The sequence below is a fragment of the Artibeus jamaicensis genome, unplaced genomic scaffold (assembly GCF_021234435.1).
Source record: "Artibeus jamaicensis isolate MK-2021 breed Jamaican fruit bat unplaced genomic scaffold, CSHL_Jam_final scaffold_1019, whole genome shotgun sequence".
Classification (NCBI taxonomy): domain Eukaryota; kingdom Metazoa; phylum Chordata; class Mammalia; order Chiroptera; family Phyllostomidae; genus Artibeus; species Artibeus jamaicensis.
In genome coordinates, this window is record NW_026522025.1 from 24,409,714 (window position 1) to 24,430,782 (window position 21,069).

General features: G+C 36.1%; 1 protein-coding gene across 9 annotated transcripts in view; it reads left to right on the forward strand.

Annotated features, from left to right (window-relative positions):
- NEXN (nexilin F-actin binding protein) overlaps positions 1-21,069 on the forward strand; it is a 42,819-nt gene that overhangs the window by 6,459 nt on the left and 15,291 nt on the right. For 5 of the 9 annotated variants that reach the window (XM_037148157.2, XM_037148158.2, XM_037148159.2 and 2 more), the window contains exons 2-7: positions 13,382-13,460; positions 14,880-15,071; positions 15,267-15,345; positions 15,430-15,578; positions 19,671-19,712; positions 20,864-21,058. In XM_037148157.2, the coding sequence (XP_037004052.2) occupies positions 13,434-13,460; positions 14,880-15,071; positions 15,267-15,345; positions 15,430-15,578; positions 19,671-19,712; positions 20,864-21,058 (684 nt within the window). In that variant the 5' untranslated portion in view covers positions 13,382-13,433. Of the gene's footprint in view, positions 1-13,381; positions 13,461-14,879; positions 15,072-15,266; positions 15,346-15,429; positions 15,579-19,670; positions 19,713-20,863; positions 21,059-21,069 lie in introns of those variants that run through there. The other 4 variants (XM_037148161.2, XM_037148162.2, XM_037148160.2 and 1 more) reach the window with 3 other exon arrangements.

A 21,069-nucleotide genomic window follows, 5' to 3' on the forward strand; every position in this document is an offset into this window, starting at 1 on the left:
CTATCCCTGTCCAAATCGACTCAGCCAGTGTTCTTTAATAATGCCCCCACTACAGTGTAAGTGCCATGGATGCAGGGACATGTCTTTTTGTTCACTTTCATCTCCCCACAGCCTGGTATCCTGCTACTTTACTGAATTCACTTATTAGTTCTAGTACTTTTGGGTGAAATTATTAGGGTTCTCTGTATATAGTATCATGTTATCTGCAAATGATAGTTTTACTTTTTCATTTCCAATTTAGAACCTTTTATTTTTTCTTGTCTGATTGCCATGGCCGGGACTGTCAGTACTACGTTGACTAAGAGAAATGAAAGTGGTCCTTTCTGTCTTGTTCCCGATTTGTAGTTTTTGCCCATTAAGTATGATGCTGGCAGTGAGTTTGTCATATATGGTCTTTATTATGTTTAAATATATTCCCTCTAATCCCACTGTGCTGAGAGTTTTTGTCATAAATGGGTGCTGGATTTTATCAAATGCTTTTTTTCTGCATCTATTGATGTGATCATGTGGTTTTTATCCTTCATTTTATTTACATGGTGAATCACATTTATTGATTTGCAGATATTGTACCAACCTTGCATCCCTGGAATAAATCCCATTTGATCAAGTTGTACAATCTTTTTAATGTAGTCCTGGGTACTGTTTGCTAATATTTTGTTTGATTTTAGCATGTATGTTTTCAGGGATAATGTTTTCTTTCTTTGTAGTGTTTATCTGGTTTTGGAATTAAGATAATGCTGGCCTTGTAAAATGAGCTTGGGAGTCTTTTTTCCTCTTGAATTTTTTGGAATAGTTTGAGGATAGGATACAAAATGTACGAGATAGACTGTGAAATCAAGTAGCTCTGTTGGGAGCAAAAGCCCCAGGGCACCCTGAGATCACCTTCACCTGTGTCCACCTGTCAGCGGCCTATTAGGCTCAGTCACTGAAAGCACCTGGGGCAGCAGTTTAGTTGCAGGAGGTAGGTTCTCACTGTGTCACCAGGCAGGCGCGAGTGGTATTCATCAGACTGATACAGGTTCAAACTCAGTGCCTCTGCTGGGTCTGAGGCCACTCAGCAAATATCCCAGGGTACAGCGATTCTGGCTGCCCCTGCCTCTCACTGGGTCAGAACTAAAATTCTCATCTGGGCTTGTTAGGCTTTCTGCATGTTCCTGCAAATTCTCCAGTTTCCTCTGTCTCCTCCCATTCCTTCAATCTAGCTGCATGTATACTTATATCCTAGCAATTCTAGCTGCATGTATACTTAGATATACATGCATATTTTTTCCTACATGAGAGACTGAAGGGATGGGAGGAGACGGAGGAAATTGGAGAATTTTAGTTCTGATCCATGATACGGTGTGCAGTTCATATCCTCAGACCTGGCGTGCAGACTAGAGTTAAGGAGCACAGAGGGGCAGAGAGGGCAGTGGTTGACTAGAGAGCCTAGTGGGCCTGGTGAAGGCAGAAAGAATGGTGAACCGTTTACTCTGTAAGAAGATAGTAAAAGAATAATGGCTGGAAGTTACTCTGGAACTTTTAAAACCTCATTTTACTAATAATATATACTTAAAATCATTATTCTGTTAATATTTATCAGTTAAGAACTTCAAAGCAACTGCATTAAAACAGCTTCCCTACAGCTGCTGAAGTAACTTTGTCCTCACCACACTTGGATTTTGGTACCTAGTGAAAAGGTTGTATAATTCAAAAATGTTTATCAGGATCTGAAGAAAACTATTCAAGTTAACACTTTGAATTTTATAACTTCTCATTTTGTAAGTTTATTAAAATGATAGTGATACAATTGAATACACATATGAGTATTTCTCATAACCTTAATTGTGAAAATGGAGGAGAGCCTGTGTGCTCAGCAAAGCAGCAAATTCTACATGAGTTTATGGACTCGTAAGTTAAGTGTTGACTAATGTTTGTAAAAGTATGAAGGTGAAAGGACATGATATAAGGAGTAAAAGGTTGAATACTTGGAAATTGAGAGTTTCCAAAAGATTAACTTAAAAAATTTCTGTAAATGTCCAATAAAAGATTTAAAAGTAGAGTACAGACAGTTTATTAAGGGAATAAAAGTTGAGTCAAAGGAATGGGATCTTTTAGGAATGATCTTTTAGTAATAATCATTCTCAGTTCTGATTATAACTATGTGGATGTTGAAAATGTTTCCATGATGGCTTTTGGGTTTGTAATTTAAGAGGCATTGAGCTAGCACTGGAAAGGAACCAATCCCCTGCAGTCTGGGAAGGGAACATAGAGTCTACCAGATGTACAGATGAAAGTCTGGGTGAAAGTAAGAGAAGTGCAAAATGTGGACTGAGAACGTTATGTTTATCAAATGTCGTTATGTTAGGCTTCTAACTGGAAGGTTGGGGTATGGTGCATGCTGCCTTCATGTCTGTAGCAGGTGTGGTCGATATTAGAATCCTCCTGTGTTTGCAGATAACAAAGCAAGCTGGGCCAATACAAGTCCTATTCCAAGGCTTTTGCTGTAAGTTTTTGCCAAGAGGCTATTAACATAAGAATAGGTTGAGGAACAAGTATGAAAGACACAGAGATGAGGACTGGGGGGGGGGGAGGAATGGGAGGGAGGGGGGAGACCGGGTGGGGGGGGGGAAGAGAAAAAAAATGTACTTGAAAAGTAACTAAATAAAATTAAAAAAAAAAAAAGAATAGGGATAGTGTCTGTCTATTCAGTGCTGTATCTCTTAATGCTTAGCAGAGTGCCTGGCATATAGTTGATGCTTAATAAATATTTGTGTAATGCATGGTATATTCTATGTCATATTCCTGCATAATGATAATTATAATAGTCATACATTATATCTAGACACTCAACTGTTTATAAAGTGCTTCACCTTGAAACTGCGGGATTTACTTATTCAGTAAACAGTTATTATATATGAGTCTTCTACATGCCAGACACATGCTAAGTGCTGTGGTGGATACAGAGGTGTACAAAATATGGTCTCTGGTCTCAAAGAACTCACATTCTGGTAAAGGAGAAGTCATTACCATACACTGTGGTACACGCTACAATTGGGATAAGCATGGGGTGCTATAAGAAACACACAGGGGAAGCACCTAACCTAGTCTTGGAAAGTCAGAGAAGGCTTCCTGGAGAGAGTGAGCACTCATCTAAGGTCTAAAGGATGAGTCAGAGCTACTAGCTAAGGGATTAAGGGACTGGGCAGAACATTAAGCTGGGGCGCCAGCTGTGCTAAGTTTCAGGTGTGCCAGCATTTCAGTATGGGTGGTCAAATGCGAGGGACGTACGGAGAGAGGTGAGGATAAAGAAGTAATGTAAGTTGCTGAGGTGTATTGAATCGCTGAAGAAAAAGTAGGGAGTGAGGAGAAAAGAGCCAAGACTAAAACCGGGGGTATACACATGTAAGAAGAGGAGAGAGGCAAAGAAGCCCCCCAAGCAGACTGGGAAGGAATGGGCAGAGACATGAGAGCAGAGGGAGGGACGGAGCCACAAGCAAGGGGGATTTCGGGAATGCAGGAGTAACTGAGAGAGGCAGACGTAGCAGTGAAGCTCAGAAGGAGGGAACTGTCCATTTTATTTGGCAATGTAATGAGAAAATCATTAATATGCCTATTTTGCATATAAAACTGAAGTTCACAGAAGTCACCTGGCTTGTCCAGGACAATACAACTAATAAATGACCTAAACAGCAAACTCTAATTCAAATTTTCAGGCTATAACTCCACTGTTTCTATCATTGATTCTTAATGTGTTTGAAAAATCAGCAATTAGTGGAAAATTATTATTAGGCTATATTTATAAGTCTATAAATAGCAACAGCTTGCCACAAAGGTCCTAAAAGCAACAAAAGCTGGACAACTTCAAATTATTTTGAATTAATTTTTTATTAAATTGAAAAATGTAAAAGATTGTAAGCTTTTGTATGAGGGTTTATGAAAAGTTATGATAAGATTGAACCTATATACATATATTCTGTCATTTATTCTGAATTTTTACTTCAAAATATACATTCTACCACTAATAACTATGATCATTTATATGTTAAGCAGCTATTATTTAGTCCAAGGCATGGTCCCTAGTTGGTTGGTGTAAGAAAGGGAGATTCTGCCCTGGCCAGTGTGGTTCAGTGGATTGAGCGCTGGCCTGTGAACCAAAAGGTTGCCAGTTTGGTTCCTGGTCAGGGCACATGCCTGGGTTGCAGGCCAGGTAACCTGGTTGTTCAAGAGGCAGCCAGTCGATGTTTCTCTCCCTCTGTCTCTCCACCCCTTCCTCTCTCTCTAAAAGTAAATAAATAAAATCTTTTGAAAAAGAGAGAGGGAGATATCTTTGGCAATGTAGAAGTTGAGTGTGCCCTTCTGGGAGGAAAGACATTAGTATTTAGGGCATTGCAGAGTGAGGCTGGAGAGAGGGTTGGAGGAGACAGAAAGCAGAGGGTTTTAGGGAACTGAAAATTTTCAGCTGCAGTTTAGAGAGCATTATGGCTTCATTCCTTGATTAAAGAACTTCCATCATGGATTTATGATTTAGTGTTGAGATTCACTAAAATGTGTGACATTCAGCTAGTGTTTGAACATTTCAGAGTCCATGTCGTGACTTTGTTGGAATCAGTTAATGCATTAAAAGCCTTCATAAAACTAAAGCTCTCCCTGTCATTATACAACTAAAAGTGAATTCGGTTGCTGTAGGAGTACCGAATGTTAAATAATGTTAAATCATGTTCTGTTCTGTGAAATAATGTTCTGTTAGATAAGAAATTCAGAAGCTTTCTGTACTTTTCACAGAAAGTACTTCTTATATCATTAGCATAATGAGCTATATCAATATTTTTCTTAATCAAAAGAATACCAGATGTGTGAATACTGTTACTTGATTCTTCACTGTCACTATTTACAATAATAAGAGTGCTACTTGCATGTCACTGATGTGGGTACTTTAATACTCAGAGACGAAACAAGCCCCTGACTTGATCGAGCATGAGTTCACTAAATGAATTCTAAACCACAACCATCTGAGATAGCTGCATTACATTTAGTACCTGAGAATCATTTGAAAACCTGTGTTCTGCTTAACTCCAAGTAATTCCAAGAGATTAACTGCCAGCGTGTATCAATCTAAAAAGAAATAAAGTAGTTTAAATAAAAACTGTGCCACTCACATGGGGCAACTCTCTCTTTCTCAGGTATCCATCACCATGTTCTCCTGCTTGTTGCCAACTAAAGATGACAGATTGACTTAATACAGACAGTACTATCAGGCACGCTTTTTGGAGCTTCCAACATATTTTTACTGCTCATAATTGTGATTCTCAAGTAATCGTATTAAAGTTTCCATTATGTACACCAGTAGGTAAAACCTGATAAACTAGTTGGTGGTCCCACCACAGTCCCTTCCCCACCAGCCACTCCAGTTGTACTTTCTTGGCATCAACAAAATGCAGTGGGTAAGAATGCAGATGCTGTAGACAGACTGCCTATTGTTCTCCCATGTCCCCCACTCATTAATGGTGTGATCTTAGGCAAGCCACTTGGTTTTTCTAAGTGTCTGTTTTCCCAGCTGTAATAATTTATAGAAGGCTTCAGATCCTATTAGATAAACTCCAAAATATTACTCTTGTACTAATATTTTAATAAATTTTAAGTTACCAGACTTGGATTTTTTTTTTTTGAGACAGGGTTTGATAATAGAATTTTCTTAAAGGGTTATTGTGTAGAGTAAATGAAATAATGCTTGTCAACGCTTTGGCACATTACCTGGCATACAATACAGGCTCAATAAATGTTAGCTAGGATTATTTTCATCATTCATGTTTTTCATGTTGTGATCAAGAGGTGTGTTAGGGAGATGGTGGGTTTAGGTCTGACGATGCAACCTGTACTGTCAACCTTGGCCTGCACAGGAGGAACACTGAGTTAACAATGGAAATACACTGTTGTTTCCACTGGGCGGAGCCACACCTTTTAAAAATTGTCTCTAAAGAAATCCTATAAGTATTTATCTGCCTTATTTTGAAATTGTTTTCTTCAACATTAAACTATGTAAGAGATATGAATCCTATTAGTTTGCAATTTATACCTTAAAAAACAACTCCATAATACAAAAAGCAAATAAACTTATTTTGCTACAACTTTTTTATCCTCAAAAGGTAGAACAGAGCAAACTGTTGTCAAAGGATCACTTGCTGGTATTTTAACCAAAAAAGTTAAGGGTTATTACTGTTCCAATTTTCACTGACTTTCAAAACAAGAGCTCAGAATACTAAAATGACATTTAAAGAACTATTCTAAGTGGTTTTACTCAGTAAACTTTAAAAGGTAATCTCATTTTATTCTAATTCTATAAATAACTCAAGATATAATTTGAAGGTCTTGTTTTAAAAAAATTATGTGAAGAGAACTGGTTGATTCATTTATTTTCCCAGCTATTCTTGACAGGCTGATTCTTCACTGTCACCAAGGCACAGGGTTTTCTTTCATTTCACTGGGAAAAAAGTCTTCTTGAAGTTCACTTTGGCCAATTAATTCCGCAAAAATTACCACTTTATAATCCCATGTGAGATGACTTAAATTTTCCTCATACCTTTGATATTACTTTCTCAAACTGCACAAACAATACGCCCATGTACGCTCACTTGCAGGGAAATGGAGGTTTTTAATGAAGAGGAGACACTGTAGTGAGGGAGACCATGAGTAATGAAATGAATCAAAATCATCGGTACTTACTGATGTTAGGTGTGTTTCTAGAGACTTTACATATGTTATCTCATCAAATCCTAACTAGGAAGCAACGGAGCTGGAACTTGGATTTAGGTCTGATTATCCAATGTGGTAACCAAAATGTGAGGTGGAGGCTGGCATTAGTATGGGGGCAATGGAAGTAGCGAAGTAATAAATAAAAACAGATTTTAAAGAAACATTCACAAGTCTTGACAATCTATTAAAATTTAGAAGATACAGAAAAGAAACCAGAAATAACTCTGAGGTTTGAGAAATGATGAGAATTAAGACTAGGTTCTCTTGGTTATACAAGAAGAAATATCTAATAGGTAACTCTAGATAGGAGGGAGTGGCTCAGCTAAGCAAATAGGACTAGAGCTATTTGTTATTTTTATTTCAGGCACATAAAATTAGATTGCTTATAAATGCTGGTTAGTGAAAAACACTCATCCATGTATGGCCTGCTTTTATTAGTTAATTGCTGTTAATAATGTATAACCACCCACAGACCCATTAAACAACAGTAGTTAGGGTCTTGTTAACAGTTACAGGGGACCAAGAACCACTTACTCCCATCATCTTGTCTCCTCCCACAAATAAATTTTTCAAAAGATTTTATTTATTTATTTGTAGACAGAGGGGAAGGGAGGGAGAAAGAAAGGGAGAGAAACATCAGTGTGTGGTTGCCGCTCATGTGCCCTGTACTGGGGACCTGGCCTGTACCCGGGGCATGTGCCCTGACTGAGAATTGAATCTGCGACCCTTTAGTTTGCAGGCCGGTGCTCAATCCATTGAGCCACACCAGCCAGGGCTAGTTGTTTACTCTTTAAAGACTTCATTCATTTATTTTTAGAAAGAGAGGGAGAGAAACTGATCAGTTGCCTCTTGCATGCCCCAAATCAAGGACCTGGAATGCAAATTGGGTGTCTGCCCTGATAGGAATCGAACCAGTGACCTTTCCATCTGCAGGATAATGCCCAACCCGCTGAGCCATAACAGTCAGGGCAGAAGCAAAACATCTTTTTTTAAAAAATATATTGTATTGATTCTGCCATTACAGTTGTCCTATTTCCCTCCTTCATTCCCCTCCACCCTGCACACCCTTCCCCTAACGTCCCCCCCTTTTCGTTTATGTCCATAAATCACAAGTTCTTTAGATTCTATATTTCCCATACTATTCTTGCCCTCCCCCCTATCTATTTTCTACCTACCATCTATGCTACTTATTCTCTGTACATTCTCCCCCCTTCTCTTCCTCCCACTCTCCAGGGTTGCTAACCCTCCAGGTCATCTCCATTTCTGTGGCTCCGCTCCTGATTTAGCTGTCCTCTTAGATTGCTTTTGTTTTAGGTGTGGTTGTTAATAACTGTGAGTTTGCTGTCCTTTCACTGTTCATCTTTTTTATCTTCTTTTTCTTAGGTAAGTCCCTTTAACATTTCATATAATAAGGGCTTGGTGATGATGAACTCCTTGAATTTGGTCTTATCTGAGAAGCACTTTATCTGTCCTTCCATCCTAAATGAAAGCTTTGCTGGATAGAGCAATCTTGGTTGTAGGTCCTTGCCTTTTGTGACTTGGAATACTTCTTGCCAGCCCCTTCTTGCCTGTAAGGTTTCTTTTGAGAAATCAGCTGACAGTCTGATGGGAACTCCTTTGTAGGTGACTGTCCCCTTATCTCTTGCTGCTTCTAGGATTTTCTCCTTCATTTTAATCTTGGCTAATGTAATGATGATGTGCCTTGGTGTGTTTCTTCTTGGGTCCAACTTCTTTGGGAATCTCTGAGCTTCCTGGATTTCCTGGAAGTCTATTTCCTTTGCCAAATTGGGGAAGTTCTCCTTTATTATTTGTTCAAATAAGCTTTCCACTTGTCACTCTTCCTCCTCCCCTCTGGTACCCCTATAATTCGGATGTTGGAGCATTTAAAGATGTCCTGGAGGTTCCTTAGCCTCCCCTCATTTTTTTGAAATCTTGTTTCTTCATTCTTTTCTGTTTGGTCATTTTCTTCCTCCTTCTGGTCCACTCCCTTGATTTGAGTCCCAGTTTCCTTCCCATCACTATTGGTTTCCTGTGCATTTCCCTTCATTTCAATGTTTCATTCCCTTCATTTCAGTTTAGCCTTCATATGTTCCTCTAATTTGTGACTAAAATCAACCAGTTCTGTGAGCATCCTGATCATCAGTGTTTTGAACTGTGCATCTGTTCAGTTGGCTATTTCTTGGTTGCTTAGAATTATTGGCTCTGGGGCTTTGAGCTGTTCTTCAGCCATAATGTTTTGGTCTGTTTGCACCTGTTATGTATGAGGGGCAGAGCCTTAGGTGTTCACCAGGGCAGGGCAACCCAGGTCACTGGGTTGTGATGCTGTATGTGGGGCGGGATAAGAGAGGGGTACTAGCGGTCCCCTCTGTTGCTTCCTGCAAGCAGCTGGGACCGGCATGGTCTGTCTCAATGCTCGCTCCTTCGCCCGATTTATTTGTGTGCAAATGTGTGACCACGGTCAGCCAGCTGCCCTGTGCCCTCACTGGGTCTGCCTGTTGCCACCCCATGCCTTGGATCTGCCAACTGCCGCCAGTGCACCTGGGTTGGTCCTGCTGCTTTTTCCTGCAGGCCCCGCTCCACCAGCCGCAGACTCCACCCCTCCTACAAGTCTGGCTGAATGGTTTGTTGTTGTTGGACTTCCGTACAGTTCAATTTTCTGTGGTTTGTTGCGTTTTTGTTACTAAAACTTTGTTATCTTTAAACTTGGTTGTGCGAGGAGGCACATTGTTTCCACCTACGCCTCCATCTTGGCCGGAAGTCCTCCAAGAAGCAAAACTTAACAAAATTTTGTCAAACCAAATCTATTAGTATATCACAAAAATCATGCATCATGACCAAATGAAGTGTATCCTAGAAATGGAAAGTTGATTTAAAATTTGAAAATAAATATATTAATTCACCATAATAAAGATAAAACAATATGATTATTTTAATAAACAGAAAAACATTAGATTAAATTTAATGTCAGTTCCTGAAATTTTACCAGCACAATAGGAATAGAAAGGAATTTAATCTGATATAGGGAATATAAGGAGAAATCTATAGCTTAAGGAGAAATCTATACTTAATGGTGAAAGAACATTTTCCCCCTAAAATTGGAAATAAAGTAAAAAGTCTGCTGTCATTCTTCTGTTTGATACTGTACTGGAAGTTCTAACTAGTACAATCGGCTCAGAAAAGGAAATAAAAGATATCCAGATTGGAAAGGAAAAACATGTTCAAAGATGATATAATTGTCTATGTAGAAAATCTGATGAAATCTAAAAAAATTCTCCAATAGAATTAATAATTTACTGTAGCAAAGTAGCAGGATATAAGATCAGAATAAAAAATAAATTACATTTTATTATATACTAGCAATAAACAATTATCAGTTGAAACCTAAAAATAATACTACCATTTACAACATCATCAACAAATATGGAATTATTTAGGGATAGATCTCACAGAAGATGTGAAAGACTTGCAAGATGAACACTACAAAACATTTCTGAAAAAAATGTAGAATATGTAAATAAATGGAGAGATATACTGTATTCATGGATCAGAAGACTCAGTGTTATCAAGATGTCAGTTCTTCCCAAATTTATCTACAGATTCAATCCCAATAAACATCTCAGCAGGTATTTTTACAGAAAATTGCAAATATGATTTTAAAATTTATATGTAAATGCAAAGGACCTAGAATAGCCAAAACAACTTTGAAGAAGAATAAAGTCAGAGTTATACTACCTTTTTCAAGGGTCATTATAAAGCTTACTAATCAAGACTATAAGGTACACTAATCAGTTACACTAATCAAGGCATAGTGATGAAAACTCAAAAAAAGAAAGAAAGAAAACAGTGTGGTATTGGCATCAAGAGAGACAGATAGATTAATGGAACAGAATGGAGCGTCCGGAAACAGACCCACACATTATGATTAATTGATTTTCAACAAAGATGCAAAAGCATGGTAGTGGAGAAATGATACGTTTTTTTCCAGTTAATCATCCTGGAAAAATTGTTATCCATATGACCTTGCACCATATACACAAATTAACTCAAAATGCATAAACCTAAAACTATAAAACTTCTAGAAAAAAAATGTAGGATCAGTTCTTTGTGCTTGCAGGTCAGGCCAGTGCAACACTAAAAGCACAAACCATCTAAGTAAATATTAATACAATGGACTTATCAAAATGAAGAACTTCTCTTCAAAGACCATGTTAAGAAAATTTGCAAGTCATGTATCTGATACAGGTCTTGTATCCAGGATATATAAAATATTTAAAAAACTTAAAATGGAAAAATATATAATCCAGTGATAAAATGGGCAAAAGATTTGACTAGATGCTCTGCCAGAGAATTTTTACAGATAGAAAAGGAACCAGTGAAAAGATGTTCAGTACCATTAATTATAAGGGAAATGTAAATTAAACCCATAATGTGTTGTCAGTACACACCTTTAGAATGTCTAATATTACGAAGACCATACCAAGTGCTGGTGAGGATGCAGAGAAAGTGGAACTCTCATACATTGCTGGTGGGCAGACAAAATGCTACAAGCACTTTGAAAATAACTTAGCAGTTCCTTAAAAAGTTAAACCTATACCTACTATAAGTCCTAGCCAACACACTTTATCCGAGAGAAATAAAAAAGCACATATCCACAGAAAGACTTGTACATGGATATTAATAACAGCTCTATTTGTAATAGTACCTGGAAACAACCTTACTGTCCATCAACAGATGAATGATGAATAAATTGTGGTGTATGACAATAGGGAGTAATAGGGAATGAACTACTGGTTTATGCAACAACATGGATGAACCTCAAAATAATTATGCTGGCTGTAAAAAGGCAGGCAATAGAATATATACTATATAATTCCATTCATAGAAAATGTAAACTCATCCACAGTGACAGAAAGCAAATCTGCCTGGTGATGGGGGTGGGAGAGGCAAAAAGAGGAGGGAGGTCTGGAGTGTGAGAAAATGTTGGGCAGTGAGATATGGATTCATTATTTTAATTGTGCTGATGGTGTCATGGATACATACATATGTCAAAACTTATCAAATTGTGCATCTTTAAAAAGTGTAGTTTATTGTATGTCCACTATATCTTAGTAAAGCTGTTTTTTAAAAAAATTTAAGCCAAATAAATTATGATAAAACTCTTAAAACTAATCCAGACACCATCTGGATTCAACTAATCCAGAAAAAGAGTAATAGAGGAACAAAAACAGAGGGGGCAAATTGGAAACAAATAGTAAATGGTAGTCTATTCATATAAATACTTACACTAAATGTTATTAGACTGAACACTGTGATTAAAATCAATTCTGATATTATTAGAATTTTAAAAAGCAAAGTCCAATTACATGCTGTATCCAAGAGATGTACTCTACATGGAAAGACAGAGGTGGGTTGAAAAGAAATATCTAGAAAATTATATACCGTGCAAACTAAACTTCAAAAAGTTGATGTGGCTGTTTTAACATATCAGATAAGTTCAAGGCAATGAAGTAAGAAGAGGGAAATTTCATACTGATGAAAGGGTCAATTTAAACAGAAGATGTTATAATCATAATATATATAATGCCCTTAAAAGAGTATAAAATTACATGAGACACAGACAACAGAATTAAAACAAGTAGACAATTCCACCTGGTCGAAGATTGATAAAGCTAGGCAAAAAAAAAAAAAAAGACATAGAGATTTAAATAACACAATCAACTACCTTGACCTGGTTGATATTTATAGAATACACCTAATAACTACAGAACATAAATTCTTTGCAATTGCACTAGATACATTCAAGAAGTTATTTTGGGCCATAAACTGATGTGGACTTGGGCCAGCAGGGTTTGTGTGTTGTGGCTGCGATGAACAAATTCACGGGGACTACAGAAGTCCTGTGGAAAAAAAGGGATGACATGGCTGCTCTTGAGGACCTTGACCCCTGCCTGGACAGGCTTTTATTGTTTTTCTGGGCACATTACATGGAGGATGGTTCTCATTTACTTTGCACAGGTTCGCTTTAGGTGAATACTTTTTACAGATAACAAAGGGAAGAATGTTACTAATTACTTCAAAGAGAAGGATGTTACAGATCAAGGGGAAAAGTGGTTGAACTGGTTACACTCCATACTTGGAAGGTTTAGCACAGACTTTAGGAAGTTACTTTAAAGATATGCAGTAAACATTTTCTGCCTCAATTCAGGGTGAGGGAGTTTTAGCAAAAAGCAAGCCTCAAAGCAGCCTAGGTACAACAAAGGCCTGATTCCCCACGGGAAAACTGATCCATGGGATCAGGTCCTATGTGCTAGCTTGCTCCCTCCAGTTTTCTGAATCAGGGGCTGGGCTACATTCGCCACTGCCATGCAGACTGGTTCCCTATAATAAACTTACAAAGATTTTTTAATACCACGCATATTGTACCTTCTGTACCCTAAATACTAGGGTTATACTAGTATTTACTATACTAGTATACTAGTAACCCTCAAATACTAAGGCTTGAGGGTTATCACAATTTAGTACTTGCCTGGATCATGTCAGTATTTCTTAAGGGGCAATTAACATAGTATTACTGTTTACAAAAATGCATGGCATATTTTTAAAAATTAAGTCATTACAAATTCTTATTCAATAACAATATTTTTTTCAGGTACAGAAATATACAAAGTGTTATAATCACCTCAAAACCACATAGAGCGAACATGAATGACATTTCCCAGAAGGCTGAGGTAAGACTCAAAAGTTAAAGCAGAATGGGGGGAGCAAGGCTGACTGTAGGACTGCTGAGGGGGCAGCTGTGAGTGGAGAGCTCATACTGAGAAGTCATAGTAACACTGCCAAGATACAAAACATACGAAGAGGAAACACTCATAGGCTGGTCTTGGGCCCAGCGTTTTCCTTTGGGTTCTACTCTAGGAATGGTGATTATTAAATTCATGAATGTGAACATGAAGTGGATATGATGGGCAGCATTTTGAGTAGAGTTTTAATATCTTGGTAAGTCTTAGAAGTATTGTTTTTCCAGTATTAAGAAAATGGGTTTAACATACACTCTTAGAAGAAAGCAGTAATCACTGTCAGGTGTGGGTCCTTCTGAACATTTCCCCCAGCAGCTGCAATAAAACTTCTTATAGCCATTTTCTGATTCTTGGCTGAAGTTAAAGAGAGCTGTAGTAAGAAGAGCTCATCCCCAAATTTGGTGACACCCCCAAATTATAAGCTTAAAAAACCTTAAATGGCCAAGGACACCATAAGTGGATAAAATAGAGCCTGGGTAAGCCACAAATTAATTAAGCAATTTGCCATTATTACGAGGAGAAAGGGTTTGGTCTTGAGACACTGAAGTTTTATTTACTGAAACCTCTTTTAGAGATCAGCTTAATTTTCAGAAATGATGAAAATAATTTGCTTCCCCGGTTTCATAGTAGAGGAAAATATTGTCTCCAGTCTTTTACCAGATGCCTCTTTCTTTGGGGCGCTTCTTTGCCATTTGGGAGTTTTCCTCGTAGAGCTCATCCAACTTAGACTATACAGCCTTCTTACACGTTTAATGTTGGTTTGTAGAAGTTCTGGGTGGGCACTGCAGCGGTAACAATGTAAGTCATTTGCTTGTAAGTCATTGCCTGACACACCTCACCCACAATGAGGAATAAAGGACTGGCCTTCAGTTTGCCCATATTAGACATGGAGACAAATAAGAATAGTAATATGTGAATTAGGCTTTAAACTTTAAAACCCACACTTTGGTTTATTTTCAACTTCATCTAATTTATTGAAATTAGTCTCGCTATCTATTAAGTGATGGGAGTAGGATGATAAAATACAGCTTGTTTTAAATTAAAATTCAGTATTCCATTCTTGTATTTTACTAGCATTCAGCTTTAGTGGAATGAATACACTTACAAAATGGAACTTCTGTACTATATATTAATAAAATTTTTACTCTCATATTTTCTATAATTTCTTTTTTATACTTAGACTCAGAAAGTATCTAATCAGATTTTAATGATTCAAATAAAAGTTTCAAACTCATTTCTATTTTCTGTTCAATAAGTATTTCTTATATTGCTTATTCTGACCTATCTTTATCTAATTTCTTTCTATCTTATTTTTTTTAACTTTCTTCTCTTTATTTTCCTCTAATGAAGATTCTGCTTTCTTCATCTAAACCTGTCCCAAAAACCTATGTGCCAAAACTTGGCAAAGGTGATGTAAAGGATAAGTTTGAAGCCATGCAGAGGGCCAGGGAAGAAAGGAATCAAAGGAGATCTAGAGACGAAAAGCAAAGAAGAAAAGAACAATATATTAGAGAGAGAGAATGGAACAGGAGAAAGCAGGAGGTTATTATATTTTATTCTTGTGCAAATAATCACATTCATCTTTTAAATGTACATTTTATGATTCACATTAACCACATTTCATATTAACTACAATAAAAATTATTTTATATATTTAAAAACTAATTTCAAACTCTGCCTATAATGTGGTTTAGTCTAAGTTTGTGACATATTCATATAATTTATTTAACCATCTAGATTAAAGAAATGCTTGCTTCTGATGATGAGGAAGAGGTGTCTTCTAAAGTAGAAAAAGCTTATGTTCCAAAGCTAACAGGTAAGAAACCTGAAAGGTAATTTGTCAATGAAATTGCAAAAAAGGAAAACAGCAAAATATCAAGCACGTCTCCTATATTCTCAGGAACTGTTAAAGGTAAATTTGCTGAAATGGAGAAGCACAGACAAGAGGAACAACGGAAGAGAACAGAAGAGGAACGAAAACGCAGAATTGAGCAGGATATGTTGGAAAAGAGGAAGATACAACGCGAATTAGCCAAAAGGGCTGAGCAGGTACACACTAAATATCAAATTGGTATTTGCTTTAGAAACTAATCATTACTTTGACTAACTGAAACATTTTCATGTAATGTGAACCTATTAAATAGATAAGTTGAAAACAAGGTCTTAAGCACAAATATTTAATATCAAATGCCCAGAAAGTCAGAATGTACCCACTGGAAGGTTGAATACTGAGGTGGCTTTTGTTATATACCATCTTATCATCCTATCCACAGTCCTAGCACTGTCCACATTGTTTATTTTTCTTGATATGTTAAAGGATTTTATAAAGATGTAAGGCAATTTCACATATAAACTCTCCACAAACACTTAATAAAATGCTGGTCTTTTAATAGCAATAAATAAGTGCTTAGTTACTATCAACCCCTAAGGCATAATTAGCCTATCTTTCTACTCAAGACTTTGAGACCAGTTAAATCACATTTTATTTAATAATGGTATTATTAACTAGTTTTAATTTTTTTAAGTTGGGGGTGGTAATAGGAGAGGGGAGCAGATGTGTGACAGCCATTTCCTTTATGTAACTGATGCCCGTAACCACAGGTGACAAATTAGAATGACGTGTTATTATTGTGATTTTAGAGTCTCTTACTGAACTTTGAATCCCCATATATTTTAGCTCAGAGCATGAGAACTAAGAGGCTGGTAAGTATTTTTGAAATACTCAAGAGTCCGATAGCCAGAAAGAGCTAATCTCTCAAATAAGTACATGCAGTTCTAATAGTCATAAATTGTATTTTCAATTAAGAACTGATTGATTCACAAAAATTTGCTTAATATATTGATATTTGTCTTACATTATAAGTAACCTGTACTCATAGAGTTGAAAAAATGACAGAAGACAGTTACACTGTTTATGTACTTCACTGGGAAATCAAAAGAGATGGATTGATGTCTTGAGTTTTATAAGATAATAGTAGTATTTACCGTGTTTTGCCATGTATAGTGTATACTTTTATGCCCAAATTTTTGAGGGAAAAATAAGGATGCACATTATACATGGGTAGCACTAATTCCATATCTATATAAATGTTTTAAATTCTTTTATTTATGCTTATGCATTAACAGTGTAACTCTAGAAAGCAATGATATCTGTATGCAAAATAATACCCTGGAATACAATAATTGGTTTTGTTTCTAAGTATAAATAAATAAAATTGAATTAAAACAGAAGCTTTTTCCTGAAAGTTTGGGCCAAAAACATGGGTGCACATTGTACATGGCAAAATACGGTAACTCCTAGAGTCATCAATAAGATTATGGGAGTTAATAAGTGCAAAGCACTTAGGGCAGTGCCTAGTACAAAGTATGGGGGCTATAAATATTCAGTGTTTCACCTAGATGGTAATATATGTAGATAAAACGTTATGGAGCCATTTTAGTTTCCTCTCCTTCTCTCGTCAATATTTTAACAAATATTGTAACATAGTCTTCACAGTATATGGTCTCTTTAAAAAAAGTTTTAATTGTGAGATTGCATTTGCCGGGTTTTGTTGCCTACTCTTTCGGTGCCTTAAACCTATTTGCTGTGCTTCTTTCAGCTTCCGCTACCTTTCTAAAAAGAAAAGTGACAAAGAAAGCAAAGCATTTGCCATAGTTGCATGTCAAAGACATTTATTTACCCAGACGTTGCAAATAACTACTTCTGTGGCATCAATAACCACTTGCATGGTGGCAACTAGTGACATATGCCAAATCAATTATAGGCAGTAATTGAAAATTCCTTTATTTTATGACTATGTTCCACTTTATCTGAGGAGAGGGTGCTATACACCTTACCTCCGCCACCTCCGGTCATCAAAAATTAGTATACATTTTGTAAAGAAATATCACAAGGGAATAAAATTATAATAAATTAGTATTATACCTAGTTGGTGTAGTAGCTCGGTGGATTGAGTGCGGGCCTGTGAACCAGAGGATCACGGTTCGATTCCCAGTCAGGGCACATGCCAGGGTTGCAGGCCGGTTCCCAGCAGGGGACCCACGAGAGGCAACCATACATTGATGTTTCTCTCCCTCTCTCCTCCCCTTCCCCTCTAAAGATAAATACATAAAATCTTAAAAATAAATAAATTAGTATTATAAATTATAAAAGTAAAATATATAACTACATATAATTTTATTTAGAACCTAAATGATAAAATAAGGTAGTAAAAATATAATTAAAATACATAGTGCTTGGCAGCATATAGTAGATTGCACGCGGGCTTAGTCTACTTGTTAGTCTTCTGTCCTTTTTCCAAAAGCACTGATTACTCACTAGACTTTAAAACTCATCACAACCCCAAGCACTGAATATGTAGATAGTGGTTGCTCAAAAAAAAAAAAAAAAGAAGAAGACAAAAACTAGTGTATATTGGAGAGGTGAGTTTGCACAGGATAAATACCTAGTATGTTCAGAGGGAGATGGAGATAAAATATTACATAATCATTGCAAAGAACCACTTTGGTTACCCTGGATACCACATGGCAGGGGGCCATAGATTCTTGGTTAATGAAATTTGTGGTCTGTTAAATTATTTGAGAATATTTTTTTAGGTAGATCAAAATAAACTATCAATAGCAATTTCATCTTGCATCTATAGAGAGCCTAATTTTAAATCCGAATTAAGTACATTCTCTGCTCAAATCTAATAAAATTAATCTATCTATGAATATAAGAAGTAAAGTAATACATAGGTAGTCAAGAAGAGTCTTCCTGTGCCTTTGAAGAGTCCACTTGCACAAGCCCATATTCCAGGGTTCTACCAAAGGGATTCCTGAGTCAGGAGGGGTCTGAGTGAAATTCTTCCATCGACTCTCAAAGTCTGCCTTCTCACTCTATCTCCTAGAAGTTTTTATCGAGACTAATGTGATTTGTAGAGGAATTGTTTACATCCTTTAGAAAGGAAATGATTTTGTAGTTATTCTAATATAAATGTTAAGTTTTTTCTTAGTACAATACATCCTTTAATAAAACTGCCACCATTTACACAGCAAATCAGTGATAAATCTGTAACAAAGCAAATGACTGTGAACAAAACTGTTAAAAATAAACTATTAAAATATAAAACAGACTTATTTTTGATAATTTGTTCAGGGTAATTTATTTTTCAAGAAATTTGGTATCTTAATAAAGCGCATCATTTCTTCCTCGACAGAGAACATAGAAAAGTGGATGATGTCAGAAGAGGGACTCATCCAGCCCAGTTCCTAGTGTGCTTGAAGGTGTAATAGATTCCCCTTCGGCTGTGTGAAAAACAGACTACTTCCAGGTTCTTTCACTGGTGTTAAAAATCAAATTAGAACAATTTTAAAAATCTGAGTTTTTATTTTATAACTTTTCCCATTGCTTCTGTTTCATTTTCCTGAGGTCTCAAACATTGCATTATTTAAATCACCTATCTTCTTTCATTTCTCTGTTTTGTACATCAGCCTGCCTTTCAAGCTAACAATGATGTTTCTGATGAGTGATGGCCAAATTCAGCTCCCTCCCTTTGAATGAGGACCTTTCCTACCTAGATTTGCTCAAAATATAAACAATTATGATTTTCAGTTTTTTTCCCTTTGTAAACTAATCGTGTGAAAACTTACAGTTTTCATTGCATTTAATTGTCATCAATTATATTTTTGCCATATATTTCTCTTGTAAAATAAAGTCATTATGGTTACTTGATTGCTAGTGATAGGTTTTCCTTTTGCTGGGGCAGAAAAACGAAGAATGGAGAAACGCTTCTGTATTTCAGTTTAAGTGGATAATTTCATTAATAATTGCTACTTATACAAACTCATTGCCGGGTCATAAGTGTTTGGTCAATTATCCAAATTCCAGAATTACAAATGTAGGCTTTGTTTTATTTTTTTCTTCATATGTTGTCCCCTAGATATTGATATTGATATCAAAATGCAAAAACCAATATAAGGTTTAATCTCCATTTAAAGGGGTATAATTGACTAATTTGAAACAACATAGAAATATATAAACAATTATAAATTGAAAATTTATCATAAGTCACAACTAAATTATTCTTTCACTGTATGTTTAAAAGCAAAAAACAGAAATCTGATATAATGTAATAATGACATGAAATTCTCATTCAATAGATTGAGGACATAAACAATACGGGAACTGAATCAGCATCAGAGGTAAATAGACATTTACTTTAATGAAACATTCACCTAAAATTATCTGATTCACAAATAATCTTTTAATTAAAATTAAGTTTATATTCCTTTTTATTATAAATAAAGCAGCAACAATAAAAAGTACAAAAAATATTTTGCAAAGCAGGATCCCATTTTTGCACTTTCAAACACTATAGCTTAGATTTTTTAGGAAAAGTGTGTTTTTGCTTTCAGGGTTAGAAAAAACATAAATCGCAGTTTGCGATGCTCTGCCAAGACTACATATTTCTTGAACTGTTACTAATATTTGAGATTGTTGAAAGCTAACAGATTAAAAAGGCAATTTTCTTTTCATTATTTGTCTTCTTTCCTCAGAGTTCCTGATTGTTTTGGTTATTACTTATTAGTAGAGAGTGCAGTAATATCTGTTACCATGCAGAAATGTTTAGCAGTCACAAAAATTTTAGTTATCCTTTTTTATCTAACAGAAAGTTGAAAACCAATCAATTTGATGGTGTGCCTAAAACTACAGCCACATAAAATTGGAAGCAATTTTATTTTAGGGGCATGTGTTACACATGATAACTTTTCACTTTATTTTGGAAAAAAGTTCAGAGGCAACAACAGATCATGTAATAGAAGTAATTAAAATAGATTAAAAAACACATTTAAGAATGTTTTAATAAGATCAAATGCCAAAGGGCTTGTTTATAATATAAAAATGTTTTCTAAATAACTTGAACATGCCGTTTTTTTTTTCTCACCAAGTATTAGTTTTATTAAGTATTTTAAAACTTGCATGGGGAGAAAAATCATGTGGAGAAACTTTGGGCATGTGTTTAAAGTGAATCCACCCACCATCAGATCGATTCGGAGTGCACGCACACGCACGGTGCCTTCTGTGGGAACGGTGTGCTGAGCTAAGTTCAGATAATGCCATGCTGTGGGATGTGCCTTGAGCCTTATCAGCAATGGATTTGCATGAAACTAACGCATACATCATGACTTTGGAAAAATGCTGTCTAATAGAAATCTGTAAAAATTATATAAATGTTTGTTCCTCATAACACTGATGGCAATACAATGAAATTCACCAATGAAGGAGGTAGAGTCCCATGAAACCTAAATTTTGATTTGGAAGAACTATGCTAATTATCTGTTTTATAAACTAGGAAGGAGATGATTCACTACTTATAACAGTGGTACCTGTCAAATCACATAAAACATCTGGAAAAATAAAGAATTTTGAGGATCTAGAAAAAGAAAGAGAAGAAAGAGAAAGGGTCGAGTGTGAAGAAGATAAAAGAATAAGCTATGAGGAACAACGACGGTCTCTCAAGGAAGCACAGTGTCTTTCACTGGTTATGGTAATATTGTT